This window comes from Vitis vinifera, chromosome 11, assembly GCF_030704535.1.
Source record: "Vitis vinifera cultivar Pinot Noir 40024 chromosome 11, ASM3070453v1".
Classification (NCBI taxonomy): Eukaryota; Viridiplantae; Streptophyta; class Magnoliopsida; order Vitales; family Vitaceae; genus Vitis; species Vitis vinifera.
Window position 1 is genome coordinate 15,950,588 of NC_081815.1, and position 19,944 is coordinate 15,970,531.

Genomic DNA, 19,944 nt, shown 5'->3' on the forward strand with positions numbered 1-19,944 from the left:
CCAAGAATGCAAAAATATTATATATCCAATGAAACTTAAAATAAACACCAACATTCTTTAATTTATACATATCAAGGATGCTTGTAGACGCATCATAGTAAACAAGTGCCAATGTTTGGGCATAATAAATAAATAATGACGATTTTTTTAAAACGACAAAGAAGGAATCATCATTATTATTTTTGTTTTTTGTAGTAGTGTTATAAGCCTAATAAATTAATTAATTTAATTAATCACTTTTAATAGGTTAATAATAGATAACACACATGTACAATTAATGTTAATATGTAGGTTCATAATTGGAAAAGTTTTCCAACAATCTCCCACTTGGGCCACATATGTCATCAAATAGTTATACATTACGAAAAATTTAATGAGCTCAATATTTGGTATCTTAACTTTAAACACCTATAAACAATATGGTCCATCAATAATATCAATCTAGGATCAAATTGATCTTTGTCACAATTTTCATAACTAGACCTATCAATGACCAGTATATCAATACAATCAATGACATGGATCAATTATAGATGTGTAGCATGGAAATTTTATGTAATATGATCCCATATCATGACTATTTCCAACTGGTCTTACTTTTAACTCAAAAGAGTTAAACAACACACTTTCAAACTTTATGCACAACTGCAATTAAAAGAATATAATTTTTTTTTTTTTGAGTTTTCAATAAACAAAACAAGAATAATACTTAAGTTTGATAAATAAATAAAAACATGTTAATAACAAATGAATATCAACTAATAAACTCCTACTAGACAAGCATATCACCAAGATGAATCATACCAATATAAGCCACATGCTCATGCAACACTTTAGGTGGTAAATCCTTTCGTAATAAAAAAGTTTGTACTAATATGGTCAATGGACACTTGAAGACTTTGAACTTTTTCCTTAACAACAAGAAACCTTATGTCACTATGCTTCAATTTTGAAGAGGTTATGTTGTTTTTAGAATACAATTTTGCATTTTTGTTATCACAATTTATCCTTAATAGTCTCTCAATGCCATCAACAATACGTAGTTTATTGATAAAATTCCGCAGCCATATTCCTTGGTTAGATGCCTCGTAACAAGCTATAAATTTTTCTTCCATGGTGGAAGTAGGTATGAGTGATTGCTTAACATTCTTCGATAACATAGTTACTCCAACCAACATGAAAACATAGCCAAAAGTGGATTTTCTACTATCAAGGCAATCGATAAAGTCAGAGTTAGAATACCTCATGATCTCTAAATGATCAAATCTCCAATATGTGAGCATAAAATCTTTTATTCTTTGTAGATATCGCATAACCCGTTTTGCTCCTTTCTAATGAACCATTTCTAGGTTACTTAAATATCTGCCAAACATACCAACTACATATGCAATATCTGGACATGTATGAACTTGAGCATACATGAGACTTCCCATTGTTGACGCATAATGAGTGTTCTCCATCTCTTTCTTCTCAATTTCATTCCTTAGGCATTGAAGCAAACTGAATTTGCGCTTTTACCACAATTACTTGCATGCAATGATTCATTAATATGTGAGACATGAATATCCAATTTATATTCATTATCAACTAAAGAATTGATACAAATCATATTTGAATATTGAAAATGACTAAACTTTCCATTTCCAAATGAACAAGATTAACCAGATTTGTTCAAATGAGAAACAGATATCAAATTCCATCTAATTGATGGTATGTAAAAAGTCTCATCTAAATCCAAATAACAACTAGATAATAATTGCAATCTAAATAAACCAAACACCTCAACAAGAGCTTTATTGTCATTTCCCTTATAGGCAAATCTTTCAGCATCAGTTGGAACTCGACTCCTTAGATAACGCTACATTGTCACACTTATATGAGTTGTTGCACCTGTATCTATCCACCAAGTGTGATTTGGTAAGCCAAATTAACTTCAAAACAAACAAAGTTGAGAAGTTTACCATTTTTTACGAGCCATGTTACATACTTAGGGCAATCCTTCTTCATATATCCATCTTTCTTGCAAAAGAAACAAGTGATGACCTTATCATGTTTCTATTGCTCCTTATGCTATGAAGACCCATTGTTTGCAACTCATTTTCCTTTACTGTTGCTATTTTTTTTCCTTTTCTTGTTGGCTATATTGTCATGAGAGGAAGTAGCTAAGTGAGCACTTTTTATCTTCTCTTATTTCAATCTCTCTTCCTTTTACACACAGTAAGCAATGAGCTCATTAAGAGTCAATTTTTCCTTTTGAATATTATAACTTATCTTAAAAGGGCTAAATTGTGTAGGGAGAGAGATCAAGACCAGGTGCATAAGAATGTTATTAAACAACTCTAACTTTAGTGCCCTTAGTTGAGTAACAAGATTAAACATTTCCAGAATGTACTCCTTTATGTTCCTTTTGCTTTTGTATCACATTGAAATGAACTTACCAAGAATAATGCTCATTTCAACCTTTTTAGTTCTAGTGAATAGGTATGCTATTTGGCTCAGGAAACTCTTAGCACTTTCCTCCTCAGGCATTGCGCCCTAAATGGTATTTGGAATAGAATGCTTCATAATCATAAGATTCATGTGGTTAGAACATTCCCACTTTTCGAAGTTAGCCCTTTGTTATGCAGTGTTGTCATTAGTAAGAGCGGGAGGTTGTTTAGTCTAGATCGCATAGTCTAGATCCATACACCCAAGTATAATGGTGATGTGCTCTTTCCATTTCTTGAAGTTAGTGCCATTGAATACTGGAATGTTGTTCAAATTTATAGATATAGAAGAAGCATTGACTATATCTAGAACAAAAAAATAAACTCACAATTAACAACAATGTCATTTACTTATACACATATGATGTAAATAAACACTAACTACATGTATATACAAAACATAAAATGCAATAAGGTGGGCCCTTATAATATACCTACTACAACATTGATATTTAGTCTTTAGATAGAAATAACAATTTGTAAATAGTACTCTTAAAAAAAATTTAGTTAATAGATATTAACAATAAATCTTGCCAATAATATGTCTTTCTTTGGATCGACTTATGGCATGCATGAAAAATACAAAATCATCACATATTTACTACTACATGTGTCCATGATCTAGCAAAAAAAAATAACATTTCTTTAGACCGACTATTTTCCGCATAAATTTAGATATATTTTATGCAATTCCTTAACAAAATCCACATATTTCAAGATAAATAAATCTACATAATAGAGGTCGCTTTGACAACATATAATTGAAACATTGGATTTTAATCATGCAAGAAAGAATTTTTTTTTTTAAAATCAAATCGGGCTAGTTAAACCGGGTTGGTTAAAGTCAAATTGGGTTAGTCAAAGTGGGTCAATCAAAGTGAAATCGGGTCGATCAAACCACAAACCTGCCCAATTACCAAAAACCCAAACCCATCACTTGACCTAATAACCTAAACCCAAATCCATCACTTGACCCAACCCAATAACCATACCCAAATCCATCACTTGACCCAAAAGCTTAAAAGAAATAACTCCACAATAAATAGGCTTAGGCCCAGTTGTTCACAACTAAAAGATAATAACCAATTTTGTTTCCATAACTTATTAGATAATAATGTAAAACGAATAATGGTGAGATTATATGCCATGATCATGCAACCATCTCTTTCGTTCCCCAACAATTCTCAAAAAACACCCAAATTTTCATAGAAAAATTTAAGAAAAAAATCCTTACTACACAAAACACTTAGATTTTTTGAGAAAAAAATTATGGAAAAAATTCCTTACAATAGAAAACATTTAAATTTCTTGGAAAAAAAAAATCCTTGTTGCACAAAATACTTTGATTTTCTAGGAAAAATTATGGAAAAATAAAACTTAATTACAACATAAAAAAAAACATCACTTAAAAGTGTGGAAGTCTAGAAATCATGCTCATGGCCTCCACCCATCAAGAATCAAATTTAATAAATAAATAAATAAATTATTAAATGATTCATGAATGATTCAACATGAGTGGCTCTGATACCACTAGTTAGAAAATTAATAGATAATAAAAACTTTATTCACCATGCTAGAATCTCATGCTAAATCATTAAGAAAAGCAATGTTTTAAAAACCGGACCGGACAGGCCGGTCCCACCGGTCCAACCGCCGACCGGTCAACTTTCCGATTCGGTCCGTCTCAATGAACCTTTTTATGGTTGAACCGGCATTGAACCGTTCAAACCACCGGTCGAATCGCCGAACCGGACAAACCGTCTGGTTTTTCACGAACCGGTCAAGCATTTTCTTTTATATTCTACAAAAATTTGTTTAATATTAAAAGGCCCATTATCCATTGAGCCCATTCCACACCCATAACTATTGAAACTCAAATTAATTATAAGCCCATAGTTGGTTTAAACAACTGGGCCCAAACAAATAAAACATTAGCTTATTAACATGTCCCTTGGGCCATGCCTTTCAAGCCCAATTTGTTGGCTTGTTTAGCTTGGTTTGCATGTTGCAACTTGCAAGGTATTTATAGAGCACTTGAAGCACATGGAATTCATGTGCTTCCGATGTGGGACTGGGAATAGGACTGCCTCTTTGAGGGCTGGACGCATGAACCATATCATATCATTACAATGTTGTTAAATATATATATAATAAGACTTAACATTAATGTTTTTATTTCAAATTTTTATCATATAAAATCTTTAAAGAAATATAAATATTTAAATTCCTGTTTATTTTTATAACAATTATAAAAAATAATATAAATTAATTAATAGAATAATTTTAAAACAATAAAATATAAAGACAAAAAGATAAAATTAAATATATAATTTTTTTCATCTTAAATATATCTTCATTCTTAAATATTACATCTTTCTATTTAATAAAATTTAAAATATTAAACTTTATCATTTAATTTAATATATCAAATATAAAAATCAAATATTATTAAAATTTATAATTTTATATATTTTTAATTTTTATTATTATTTTTAATTTTATATAATATATAAATTATATATTTATTACATCACCAGTTCAATAGCGGTTCGACCGCTGGTCCGACCGGTGAACCGTGAACCGGTAATTTTTTCGGTTCAATCACCGGTCCGGTTCTGAAAACATTGAAGAAAAGTAATAGAAAGACATACCTGTATCAATTGGAATGCAACAATGGGGTTTATAGTCTTCTATGTTTGAAACAATGTATTGCAAAGAGCTTAAACCTTACCAGTGATGTGATATGAGTAAAATAACAAATACGTTCCTTTTAAACTAGGGATCATAACACTGTTTATATCTATACTCTATTTTATTTTATTTATCGGCCCACATAAATAATATATATATATATATATATATATATATATAAAAGGTTTTGGAACAATAATGTGTTCTAAAGGTTTTACTCTCCATATAGACATGGTTTTTGTTTCACCAATAAGTTGAAATAATTTATTCCGGGTTGGTCTAAGATCATAGATTTGAAAAGCTCTAAAGTGAGTAAAAAATTCTGGAAATTCATTTGAACGGGTCATTTCCCATTCTGGTTCTTGTTGAAGGATGAGTGGTTCTTTATTATGTTTTATATATACATGATGATAGGCTGGTACTACTGATCCATTGGTTTGAAATAAATGTGGAATGGTTTCAAAAGAAATAACTATATGTTTTTTGGTTTTAAAAAGATAAGTTAAAATATCTGTCAATTTTTATGGGAAATTTTCAGGGATTTGAGATATATGGTTCATAAAAACATTTTTTAAAATTCCCTGATCCATGAGCTGCGGTACTAAAAAAAAAAATTTTCTATTTATAACAGACATATTTACACAAGGTAAATCTATAACAAAGAAAAATTCAGGGTCATGATATGCCATATACCTTGTTTTTATCTTAGCATTTTTGGTTCTAAAATGTTTATACAAAAGTTCTTGATTTTTAAACACTTTGTTATATTGAGTTTGTAGGAAAAAGGTTTTGACTAAAGAGTAGTTATCAAATCCAATTAGGTTTTTAACAACAAGCTTTTCATATTGTTTAGTCAGAAGAGCCGATTTCTTAATTAAACTAATTACTTCAGGTTGACTATTCGAATAGCTAGTTTGATTGGTTGACACTGTACTGGTTTTCAAATCTTCTATCAGTTTTTCCTAATTTTCTTGGATTTTGAGGTTTTGGAATTTTTGGGTTTCTAAAGCAATCAGTTGGTTTTGAAGGTTTTGTAAATGTTGGGCTAAAGCTGACACTGTTTTTTCATAAGCGTATTCTAAATTTTGGTTCGGAAAACTCTGTGGTTTTAGAGACCAAAAACTATCTACAATAACCTTATGTTCTTCAAAACGGTTTTGAGAAAATAAAGAGTTAAACCTCAGATTTGGATTCAACACTTCGTTTAGACATATGGTTCCATATTGAAAGGTTCTAGCTTTAGTAGGTTTTCTTTGAGCCATGTTCCTGTAATCATGAAATCAATCATTAGTATTATCAATGTTATTAATTATTTGTCTACTTAACCAATCTGCTAATATATTATCTTTTCCTTTAATATGTTCAAATTTAGGTTTGAAACCAATTAAAGAGTTTTGAAACTTTATCCATCTTTTGGTGGACAGTTTTGAAGAATTTTTGTTTTCAAAGAATTTTTTAATATTCTCACAATCGGTTCTTAAAGTAAATTGCTCTTGGTTAAAAAATAATTGAAAATTTTCTAAGATTAATATTATTGCTTCAATTTCTAAGTCTATAGAACTAAGGTTCTTTTGATAATCATTAAAAGTTCCACTATAATATCTACAGAGTTTTTCTTCTCCTATATTAGTTACTGCTAAAAGTATACCTTCCCATCCTGTTTGACTAGCATCAGTTTGAACTATTTTATATTCATTTTATAAGGGTAAATGTAAGGTTGGGAGATGTTTCACAAGTTCTTTTATTTTCTATATAAGTTTAATATCTTCTTGGTTAAAATATCTCTGCCCTGTGTTTTTTGTTTTACTATAAAGGAGTCCAGCTAATCTACTAAGGTTTTTAATATATGGCCTAGCATAATTTAATAATCCTAAAAAACTTTGAAGGGTTTTTAAGTCTTCGAGTTTATTTGGAAAATTATTTATTTTTTGTACCATATGTTCTTGCAATTTTATTTGTCCATCCTCTAATTCTAATCCTAAAAATTCTATTTGAGTTTTAAATAATTTCAATTTCTTTTTACTTACTATTAATCCATGACTAATTAGTTTTTCAAAAATCAATTCTAAATGCTTTATGTGTTCCTAAAGAGTATATGAAAAGACAAGAATATCATCAATATATACAAGAACAAAAGAATATTTACCAAAAATATTATCCATCATTCGTTGGAATATCTGAAGAACATTTTTTAGTCCAAATGGCATTACATTCCATTCATATAATCCACAAGGACATGAAAATGCTGCCCATGGTTTACTATCCTCTTCTAATCTAATTTGCCAAAATCCACTTTTACAGTCTAACTGAGAAAAATATTTACATCCTTGAATAGAATTAATTAAAGAATCTTTGTTTGGAATTTCATAGGCATCATCATATGTATTATCATTCAATCTTTTATAATTAATAACCATCCTAGCTTTTCCTCTTTTTTCTTCATTATGGTTTCTAACTAAAAAAGTTGAGGATCTATGGGGACTAAAACTTGGTTTTATGAGGTTATTCTATAACAGTTCTTCTATTTGAATTTTGAATTCCTTCGTATCTATAAGATTACATGCTATATCTGCCGTTTTTATTGTTAAATCTAGGTTTTTAATTGGTATTTTATAGGTTGTTTTATTTTTATTCCAATGTTTTTGTGGGTCTTCTCCTATAATTCCTATTTTTTTATATATTCTAATATAAGGTTTTTTAATCTATTTGCATTTCTTAATTGTTCTGAGTAGTCATTAATTATGTTATTCTTTTGTGCCTCTACTTTGTTAATTTGATGAGATGTTACATTATGATTTTTATTTAATACATTTTCCATGTTTGTATAAACAATTGTTGTGGTTTTAGGATGAAAACTAACTTGGTTATTTTGTATTGTTATCCCTTTTTGTAAAGAATGTGCAAAATTTAAACCTAAAATAAAAGGATATAAACTTATAGTAGGTACAAGATAAGTTTGGGGCAACACTAAGGTTATGTTATTAATTATAATTGGTACGTTTGAAATATACTTGGTTAGTATTAGTTTTTGCTGATTATATTGGATTAACTCTATTGGTTGAACTAATGTTTGCTAATCTTCCTGAGGTACTAAGGTTTCAAATAAAAGGTTTTTATTGGCTCCAGTATCTAACATTGCGTCTACCTTTAATTCTATGGTTTTTAATTTAATTGTTGTTGGAAAAATAATATATTTAACTTTATTTTCCATATTTACTTGTTCTATTGTTTGTATGGTTATTTTTTCAGGATTTATTGATTCTTTTATAGGACTTTTTGGTTCTTCTGTTTCCTTAGGTTTTGAACAACTACCTTCTTCTTCTTTTGAATTTTTTCCCTTGATTATTATTTGTAAATCTTTCCATATATTATAAGGTTTTATTTTACTCTCTAAAGGTTGTACAAGGTTTTCTAAATTTAAAGGGGTTTTCTTAGCTTGATTTTTCTCTTTTTCAATAATCTTACAAATTTCTTCTTTTTCAGTTTCACTATCTTCTATACTATATACACTTGAATTTTCACTTTCAAAATCTAATTCACTGATAAGTTCTTCTTCTTCACTATCTAGCTGATACTCATTTATTAGGCTTATTTTTACTGGGGTTTTTTTATTTCGTTCATTTAATGGTTTTTTAAGTTCAGGACATTCAGGTCTTATATGGCCTTCCTAACCACACAAATAACATTTACACTGTCTTTTTCTCTCTGAGGTTCTTTTTCTTTTTATCCAAAATTTTTCAGTTTTTTTATATCTTGTCTAACATGTATGGTTGTTTTTTATAAAAGGTTCTTGACTTTCTTCTTAAAAATTTATTATAGCTCTTAGGTTTTCTAAACTTATATTCTCTACATCCTATATCTAGGTTTTTGCCTATATGTAATTTTCTACAAAGTTGTTGATTTATGTCTTGTTTCTTTATTTGACTTCTTTCTCCTATGCTTACACATTCTCTTTCTAACCAATTTTTTACAAATTCTATTCTAGCACCTATATAAGGAGAGTTTTTATATTCGGAGGTTGTAAATTCATTCCATAGTCTAAGTCCTACGGGTCCTTGTATTTTTAATATATATTTATTTAAATATTCAGGGGTTCTATCTACTCTAGCAAGGATTGCATATTTCCTAAATTTTTGTTCATATTCCCTTATATATGAAAGGTTACATAATTTCAATTGTTCTAACTTATGAAGGTATATTGTAGGTTCTTTTACATCTTCTTGAGTTGTTCCCAAAAAATAAAGTTTTATTAGATTTATAAATACAGATATGCTAAAATTATTTCTAACTTCTTGAAAATAACTATTTTTTTCTTGTTCCATCTTTCTAAAAAATTGTAGCACAGTTCCTCTAAGGGTGCTTTTACAAAATTCATAAATTTCTTATTGGTTTTCAAAGGATACTACCACACCTGCTGAATTTAAAGATCGCTCCCAATTTTTTATGGTTTTCCTAAGATCTTGCGCACTATCTATATCTAATATTGTTCCATATTCATATACTGGTTGCAAATAACTAGAAGGTTCTGTTTTAGTTTTCCATTGAAGTCCTTTTGGCTTGCTGTACGGCTTATTATATTTTATTATTTCACTTTTTACATTTACAAATTCCTTTTCTTCATTTATTGTATTTATTGACTCGTTTGAGATTATTTCTATGTTTTCTTTAACTTTTGGTTGAATAGTAAATTAATTTATCATTTCTATATCTATAAGTTTTTTTATTAAATTGGTTTTATAAAGTTGTTCTATTATTTGGTCATCTGCATAGTTTTTACACATTATATTAACAAAGTTTTCTTGATCTACTTGTTCGTCTAGTAATGTTGGATTGCTAAATTTCTCTAACATTATATTTACTAACTCTAAGTTTTTGTATAGGTTTTCTACTGTCTCAATGTTTAGTAAAATATCTTCTTGTATAAAATTTACAGTTTCTATCTCACTATCTGACTCTACCTCTACATTTACAGTTTTATAATTTCCAAAGATTATACTTGCACTTCCATCTTGGTTTTCATATAAGCTACTGGATGTTGGATATTTTATTACTGGTTTATTTATTTGAGGTAATTCCCACTCTCGTCCTAATAAATAGTCTATATTTACGGGTTTTGTTTCTATCATATTTACAGTCTTACTTCCAAAAGTTTTTACTATATCATCAAATTCCATCATACATTTTAAACTTAAAGCATTAGTAGTTTTTTCTATAAATCCTATAGCTATGCTAAGGTTCTTACTTCCTAATTCCATATTATAACCTTTAGTATTTACAACTATTTTTATTTTTTCTGTGAATTCCTTAAGATCTATACAAAATCGAGGTATACAACCAATGACTACGTAATTTTGGTTCATATTAACTTCTGCACTAGCTAAAAGGGCTCGTCCTACTGTATTGTTTCTAGTATTTAAAAGATTAGTATTTATAAGTGCTCCAATTTCTTTACGATGAAGTCCTATTATTCCTATTAAAATTATTCCTAAGCGCATATATTTATCGGTTTTATTTTTTAATAATTTGTGTTTTGTTTCTGGAGATACTAAGTCAAAATATACAATATTTCCTATTGAACTTTTAGTATGTTGATTTAAAAATCTAGTTATTTTAGAATTTTGAACTAATTGTTTTTTGTAAGGTGTTACTTCCTTTACTGCATTTTTTAATTTTTCTTCAATAAATTCTTTTACATTATCTTTAGGGTTTATTATTTCTACTATTTCCATGGTTTTATTGCTAGATTTTTTTGGTTTAAAAGGATTTATTTTTCTTTCTATTTTAATTATTGGTTTTTCTCCTACATTAAAGTTTTCAAATTGTTTTAAAAGGTTATTTAATTTTTGTTCCTCTAATAATACTATATTTCTTAACAAGTTATGGTTTTTAAAGTCTTCCAGCTTCTTTTCCAATTCCTAAGACTGTGTTTAGTTTTTCTACATATTTCATTTGTCTTTTTTGGATTTCTTTTAAAATATCTATATTATTTTGGTTTTCTTTCTGAATTTGTTCTTGTAATACTTCGTTTGTTATTTTTAATCGTGTCTCTACTAAAAATTTTAACTGCTTTACCTCTTGGGTTTGTAGATGAGGGTTCATTATCTTTAATATGTTTTAATTAGATGAGCTAGCATATAAATTATCAATATAATATTTTATAATTTCTCTTCTAATTAAGGTTTCTGTAGCAAAAAGTTCATTAAAAGCTTCTTGTATAGCTACTTCGTATTCATTCAAATATTTAAGAGAAGTTAGGTTTTTAATATCTATGGTTAAATCTTTTACAGTAGTTTTTAAATTATATAATTTATCACAGGTTTCTCTAAATTCTTTATGTTGAGTATACAACCTATTATTAAGTTCTTTTACACGATCATAATCTATATTATATATACCAGGAGGATAAGGAATAAAAGATATTAATTCATATCAAATAAGTAGAGTAAATAAAGATTTAGAATAAATCAAGCAAAATTAATCAGACTTTAAATAGGGTAAGATAAAGTTTGGTACTCTGAAAATTAATTTGAATCTACAGTCTCCTTTCCTAATTAATATACTGCAATACACAGAGAAACTCTGATACCAACTTTTTCCATCAACAGTTTCAACAACAGTTTGTTAATCAAAGTAATGGTAGGGATTTTGAAATCTCCGTTAATAATGAAAGTTTAATGAAAGTTTTATATTGATTTAAAGTGTGAATACATTTATGGCTAACATTAAAATAATATAAACATTTCCAAATACTTATTATTTTAATATAAAATTTTCAAACACTCATTAAAATAATATAAACATTTTCAAATAATTATTATTTTAATATATATTTAACTTAAGGCTCTGTGCTTATAATGTGAAACCATTTAATGTATAAAAGTTAAGTTTTTTAGATCGGATATCTCAAAAATTTAGGTAATAACGGTAAGTGTGAAACCAAATTATGCTGATCATTATAGATACTGTTATCTCTATTCTATTGGAAATAATTTGATGTATTTAAATTAGACGCTTTCTTTAATAACTTAGTTGTGATTGACTTGCATTTTTTTTTTCATAGAAAACATCATCAGCACTTGACAGATGAGCAGGTTTTGGTTCCGTGGTACCAAACAAATTATTTGGATTTCATGTATTGTTTGCAGTGACAATTCAGGGGTGGAGCCACCATAGGCTCAGGCATGGCACCCTCAGATTTTAAAATTAAAAAATTTCTTTTGTTTATTTGGGAATTTTGGAAAGTCAAAAAAATAAAAATACAAGTTTGCCTCCTCTAAAAAAATATTTTTGTGAGTGAAAAATAAAATAAAAAATAAAAAATTTGATAAACAATGAATATCGGATAGATTTTATCAAATATTTGTTTGTTTGTTTGTATTTTTAATTTTATTTAATGTTAAAAAAATTCAATTTATTTAAATCCTAATATACATAAAATAAATCTAACAAAATAATTTTATTTTTGTTTTATAATTTTGTATTTGATATTTTATTAAATATTTTTTTTTTTATTTTCTATTATGGACTATGTTTTGTTTAATTTTGAGACTTTTTAAATGTTTAGACTTTTAGGTTTAATAATGGAATTGTTAATTCATGAATACATACACAATTATTCAAATATCTGCTATTTAATTGATGATAAAATTTAATTTTATTTAAATATTTGATATTTTATTAAATATCTTTTTATTGATAGGTTATTTTTAGTTTACCTTAAAGATTTGTATAAATGTTTAAATTTTTTAAGGTTTAATAAAATATTTATTAATTTAGAGTTGAACACCTAAGTTTTAATAATGATAATGAATAACTTTTAAATAAATTTTTTTTTACTATGAAATGATTTATATTTAATTATTTAAACAAAATCCAAAAAAAAAATAAAAATTAGTGAGATTATTAAATTTTTATAAAATTTCTCTTGAAAAATATTTCTAAAAATTATTAAAATATTTTATTAAAAAATTTTAGTATCTTTTAAAAAAAATTTGGTAAATATTATTTGAATTTTTTTGATAAATTTTTAATAAAATTTAAAACACTCTTATCAATGTTTTTAATATTTTTGTTATTTAATTTATCATATTATAAAATCTTTTTTTCTTATAAAACTAATATAAATAATTACTTATTTTATTAAATAATATTGATGCTACCATTTTTAAAATATAAAAATTTATCTATATTTATTATAATACACAAATCTTTTATTTTGGCAGATGCCAAAATTCTCCGCGTCTAACCAACCTCATCCGCGTGGGTTGCATTTTAAAATTTGCTCCTGTCAATATACAACATTTATTCGAATATTTTTGTTATATTATAGACAATATTAAAAATTAGGGCCCATAAATGATGGGTCTCACTTAGATTAATTATGATTGAAGAATTTAAAGCATTAATTAATTATGGTTGGATTGAGAATCAGACAAATACAAAATTGTAGATGAATGAGACTATCCCGTCCAAAGATTTGACCGGAAAATGCATGATTGCATACTAATTATGTTTTCCATGGAACATGGCTGATCTATCACTCTCCAACATATGGCCTCCCCAGAGCTAGATTTGAGATTCTTTGCTCAATCTATGCTTTCATTCATCTATTTAATTAGTGAAGGAAGAAGCTTTCCATGAAGAGCAGTCTTCCAATATTTATTAGTAAAAGAAAAGTAATGATATCTACCATGTGAATTTCAAGTCTACCACTTCATTATTATGGACTATTAACTATTTCCTTTAAAATGATATTTAAAACTATTTTTATATTATTCATATTATTATTATTTTCATTTTTAGTTAATTTTTGAAAATGTCTCATTTCTTATTTTGCTAAAAAGGGTTGCATATCTTCATCACTTGATATTTGAAGTGTTAATAGGCAGTGTAATCTTGAAGCCACACCATCAAGAGCTATTTTAGATGGGGTCTAAATTTAATCTAAAAAGAAAGTATTGTAGATGAAAGTTTAGGGCATGAATTAGTTCCTTGCATTAAGTTATATGAATTGGGTTTTGCATTTTGGTGACATGCTTGGACAAAACAGTGGACTAGCCTGATCCCCACAAAGTGACCCAAGAATGAAATGTCTCCTCCAAATGCCCTTTAATTCCACTGCCCCAGGCGATAAATCCTTGTGTATTATTATGGATTGTTTTATGCAAATGATAGAAAAAGTTAAGGTCGAGAAAATACCAGCATATTCATTCCATATTCTCCTAGAATAATTGCACTCTTTGTTTATTCTTGTTTGTTGTGACCTGTAGACAACAATTTGGTAGTTGAAAACCTTGTGTTGTTCCCCCATTATATCATATTCCAAACACGCCTAATTTGTTTCACATTGCCTATTTATCATATGGACTCTTCAAAGAGACTTGTCAAATGTCAAAATTTTAAACTTCATAAAAGAAGTGTGAATCAGAGACTTCATGAAATATAGTCATTTTTCCCCGCACATCAACTTTGAAAAACATTATGGGAAATGGCCAATTAATTACTTACGACGGAACCTGTGGGTTTCAAACCCCCTGATTATTCCTTCAATTAATCACTCAATCAGTCAACAAACCAAAGACTTGAAGTTAGAAGCTAGCATATGGGCAGTTTCCACATGGTATGAAAGAAGGAAATAGTTTGCAATCTGGGGTCACATGTGTACTTGATTTCCACATGCAAGTTTCCAGAATTGAAAATTATGTGTCAATTTAGCTCAGCCAACCTTCTCAATGAGTGAAATTTCTTAGAAACTCGTCTTTATCATTACCACGCTACTTTATCTCATCTACGCATTTGTCCTACGAGATCACACACATCAAAGTATGTTCGGGTGTGTGTATATATATATGCCCCAGGGTTAGGCCAACTTGATCGCAAGGGAATTAAGAGCTTTCCCGGCTAAATAAAGATGATGAACTCTGCTAGTTTCACCGGCAACAAACTTCATCGTCTTTGCACTTGTTCATCTTTCAAACTGGAATGTCTAGGCCGATCAATCTGCTTTCTAGTCTCATCCTTTTATCGTTTCGTAATTCTCCGGTTCAACACTTTCTCGGTTCAGCTTTGTTATTTCCTGTGTCTTTCATTTCAGGGATTCTGGGTCCTCAAGGCTTTGAAGCCGAGGACTCCTTTGAGGCCTAGAAACTTGGATTTGTTCTTCACCTCTGTGTCGGCAGCTACTGTTTCTAGCATGTCCACAGTGGAAATGGAGGTTTTTTCCAACAACCAGCTTCTGATTTTGACTCTTCTAATGTTTGTAGGCGGAGAGATTTTCACTTCGATGGTAGAACTCCAGTTGTGGAGGTCTAAACTTAAGAAACCATTGATAGCGGAAAACCAAGTCAATTCGGTTAGTAACAATAGCAGTGCTCCTCCGGATCCTAGAAATCCTTTTGGTCAATTTGAGTTGCGGGTGGTAACGGTTCCTAGTACGAGTAATTCAACACTAGAAACTGATGAGGTTCAGAGCCAAATTGAGGGCCGAACTAAGTCATTGTCTAGTGAGTCTCTCAAATACCATTCCATCAAATTTTTAGGCTTTGTGGTGATGGGGTACCTTGTAGTAGTTCATGTCCTTGGAGTCACACTAGTGTCTGCTTACATAGCCCTTGTGTCAAGTGCGAGAGATGTACTAAAGCAAAAGGGCCTCAAGCTCTTCACCTTTTCACTCTTCACCACAGTATCAACTCTTGCAAGTTGCGGTTTTGTCCCGACAAATGAAAACATGATAGTGTTCAGCAAGAACTCAGGCCTGCTTCTTATCATCATTCCTCAGGTCCTTCTCGGGAACACCTTGTTTCCCTCCTGCCTGCGTTTTTCCATATGGACTCTGGGGAAGTTTAAGAAAGTGGAGTCCAATTACCTGTTGACCAACACCAGGGAGATTGGATTTCTGCACTTGCTTCCTAGTCTCCATTCTACTCTTTTGGTTCCTACTGTTCTGGGCTTCATTCTGATACAGTTCACGTTGTTTTGCTCCATGGAGTGGAATTCAGAAGGGTTGAATGGCCTGAATTCTTATCAGAAAATCATCGGTGCCCTCTTCCAGAGCGTGAATTCAAGGCATACAGGCGAAACAATTGTGGATATCTCAATTCTCTCACCTGCCATCTTGGTGTTATTCGTCGTAATGATGTTAGTCTCTTTCAACTCTTTTTTCTTTTTATCTTTCTTTATCCATGATCTCAGAAGTATAGCCTGAAATCAAACACCATAAGTGGCCACCCCCATGTGAATTAAAGGTAAGGTGCTAGGAAATATTGTTCAAATTGGCACATAGAAACCAAGTAAAACGCAAATATTCATCAAAATTGACCATCTTTATGTGGATTAAAGTTGATGATGGTAGGAAATATTATAGAGAAACCTAGCGATTTCGGGGGTTTTCTTCCTGTCCTCATCACATGATATTTAATTCAATCTTACATTCTAGATCATTGACCATTTTCAATACATTTGGCTACCCATCACATTTCTATGCATAAAACAGTAGAATATTTGGAATAAGACCCAGTTAGAGGTCAATTGGGGTCTCTACTTTCAAGGGAGACAATTATTTTAGAAACTCTCCAGAAATGTGATTGATATTTATTATGTACGAAAATATTTTATTTCAACAACTCCATAGTTTATACATATGTTTTGTGTTTCTTCTGCTTCAGAATATTTTTAAGTGTATAAGGTTTTGACTATTCTAACACGAGCTTGATCAATTGAAAATTTTTGCTACAGCCCTTTAGTTTGTTCAAATAAAAAGAGAGAAAAATTAAGCCATGCCCAACATGTGCCTTATCATGGAATCAATTGTAACTATAAGTACTATGAATTATTATGATTCCTTGTGCCAAATTAAGAATAGTTCTAGATGTTAATGGTGGACAGACTCAAATTTTTCTAAAAGAAACGAAGACCAATCATTCATGTATATAACCAGGTCAAGTCAAATGGAGTCAAAAACTAAGATGGGAAAAGAAAAAACAAAAAAGCCAACTAGGTTTTATAGTTCCTATGTTTCATATGTTTTAATATCTTACTAAAGGACGTTTTTAGGGCTTGAAAAAATAATGAATTGCATCGTGAGAAGTATTTATTGCATTAATATATGTTTTTGCTTCACGAAACTTTATTATATGCATTTAAATAATCAAACCTTTGAGTCAAATATTCAAATTTTTTTATATGAATGCAAAATTCCATATATATAGAACATTAAGAGGCATGTTTGACAACTGATTTTGAGAACAGTTTTATATTCTTCAAAACAAAAAATTATGAAAACAAGTTTGACAACCAAAAATTATTTTCTATTTTTTATTTTTAAGAATAGAAAATATGGTCTTTTCAAATAATATATTTTAGTTATTTTTATTGTTTTGACTCTTTTTTTATTTAAAAAAATAATTATACAAACACGTACAATGATTAAAAATAAAATATTTGACATAAAAATTATTATTAAAACATATTTTAAAATATTAAAAATAAATTAAAAATATTTTAGGTTTTCAAACAAACTTTTAATTTATAAAACATTATATAACAGTTTTTAAAAACTGTTTTTAAAAATAATTACCAAATTAACCTTTAGTTATTCTAAAATAACATTTTTAAAAAAATCTATAGGGTACATTTGGCAATATGACATTAACATGTAACTTTGACATCCCCAAATTACCTTATTCATAATAGCAATTTGTTGACCTTTGTAATATATATTTGATTTATTATGAATTTGGATAAGATTTAATTTGCACTGGAATTAATTAATGTTTTAATCCACAGGTACCTTCCTCCTTATACTTCTTTCCTACCCACAAAAGGTGATGAACAGTCTTCAGAAATATGCAATGGAGGGAGGAAGAGAAGAAGGGGAAAGATTGTGGAGAATTTAATATTCTCACAACTATCGTACCTGGCCATCTTCATCATCCTTATCTGCATAACGGAGAGGAGAAAGATGAAAGATGATCCTCTCAACTTCACAGTGTTAAATATTGTGATAGAAGTAATCAGGTAATTAGGCTTTATTATTCCTTTCCTTTTTTCTTTTTCCGAGATTAATAGTTGGGTAGAGTATGTAATTTTTCATTTCTTGAACATTTATGAATGTAATGCATCTAATATTGTTTACATGGTATATGAAATCACATGATTATACTTATTAATATTTCACAAAAGTAGTGAAAAATGATGTGTGAGTATTAGAACTCATTAAAAAGCCACATATATAGCCAAGGTGTTTCTTCAGAAGCATGAGGTTATCATGGGAGAGTGGCCTATATCTATCCACTCCACTAATTTGTGGTTCATGTATCATCTTCATTATATCAATTCCAACAACATCAATCATTGCTTAAGGGTGCATAATCTATGGAAATCCATCTCTCAATGTCCAACTTTTGGATATGATTTCAATTTTCACCTAGCTGAGAGAACACATGCATTGATCTCGAACATATGTCAGGACAAACAATGTTGGGAACCCCACCAAGGGAGCTTGCAAGACCAGTACTTGTCTTCTTTGAAGAGAATCCAATTCCTAGTGTTTAAGGTTTTTGGGTTTTATTCACTACAAAAGCCTTATGTATGATTATGACTCAAGTATGTAAATATTCCTGTTATCCACCACCTAAAAAACAAAGCAATTTCTCCTTGTTTGCCCTGCATTTGCGTTTGAATCTATATATACTTACATGTTGCAAATGATTTGCAGTGCCTATGGAAATGTTGGGTTTACAGCAGGCTACAGTTGTGAACGGTTGTTGAAACCTGATAGTAGCTGCCAAAGTAAATGGTTTGGATTCTCGGGAAAATGGAGTGACGAGGGGAAAATAATTCTCATTTTTGTCATGTTTTTTGGAAGACTAAAGAAGTTTAATATGGATGGAGGTAGAGCATGGAAGCTCTTGTAAGTTGTAACCAAGAGGCAAAGTCTGAAGGCTATATTGATCTCATGTAGGATATGAAATGTAAATCCTTAGCTATCTACAATACATAAAAAGTTGACAGTTGCTTAATTTTAATTGAGGAATTAATGAGTACTGATAGGGATGAAGAAAAGAGAGATTAATCGGTCTCGGAGGTAAGCACAATCTCCTTGTGTTCTTCAATAGGTAATTGAACTCCACTCTCTTCACAAATTTCCCCAAAATCCATTTTGAAACAATCTCCTTTTTTAGAAGAATCTGAGGCAAACTAAATTACGTACCAGGCCTAAGAGATTCCTGAGACCATTATTTTTTTCATTTGTTGGGCCATGATGACTAAAAATAGTGAACATGTTGAGACCGTTTTTATAGTATATAATGTATTGATCATGAAACAATGGCTATAAAACACTGATAAAAAATTGCACAAACTAAACTGAACCGAAAAGAAATTAAAAGGAATAGAGGAACTCATCAAAGAAGCACAAGAGGATAGGTCTATATACGCTCACAATCAACCGACTATGGCTAAAGGCTAAAAGACTGTGACCATAGGTTATTGTTGCAGAAAAAAAAGACTCTGACGAAGCGTGATCATAGATGGTGCTGATAAAGCCTATGATCATGAACAAAAGCAATCCCATAACCATAGGTCTATGGCTAGGGAGAACTAAGTTCCACAACTTAAAAGGTTGCGCTCATGGCTATAGGATTCTCTTGGCCACGACCAAAAGTGGCTCAACATGTAGACATTTGGTCATATAATAATGGATTTCTTTTGGCTCGTCCATAGTTGCATTTTGCATTGCTCTATTTCCTCCTATGACTATGCTTTGTTC

The 19,944-nt window shown here is 29.5% G+C and overlaps 1 protein-coding gene across 1 annotated transcript; it reads left to right on the top strand.

Moving 5' to 3' along the window:
* Positions 1-15,069: 15,069 nt before the first annotated feature.
* LOC100248819 (probable cation transporter HKT1;4) lies at positions 15,070-19,090 on the top strand. The gene is made up of 3 exons (XM_002270147.5): positions 15,070-16,313; positions 17,961-18,191; positions 18,892-19,090. The coding sequence occupies exons 1-3, from the start codon at positions 15,088-15,090 to the stop codon at positions 19,088-19,090; spliced, it is 1,656 nt and encodes a 551-aa protein (XP_002270183.2). The 5' UTR covers positions 15,070-15,087.
* The last annotated feature ends 854 nt before the right edge of the window (positions 19,091-19,944 follow it).

Excerpts from the sequence above, each read along its gene's own strand:
- LOC100248819 (XM_002270147.5), top strand. The coding sequence starts at position 15,088 with ATGATGAACTCTGCTAGTTTCACCGGCAACAAACTTCATCGTCTTTGC. Across the intron at positions 16,314-17,960 it reads GTGTTATTCGTCGTAATGAT|GTACCTTCCTCCTTATACTT; the intron begins GTTAGTCTCTTT and ends TTTAATCCACAG. Across the intron at positions 18,192-18,891 it reads ATTGTGATAGAAGTAATCAG|TGCCTATGGAAATGTTGGGT; the intron begins GTAATTAGGCTT and ends AATGATTTGCAG.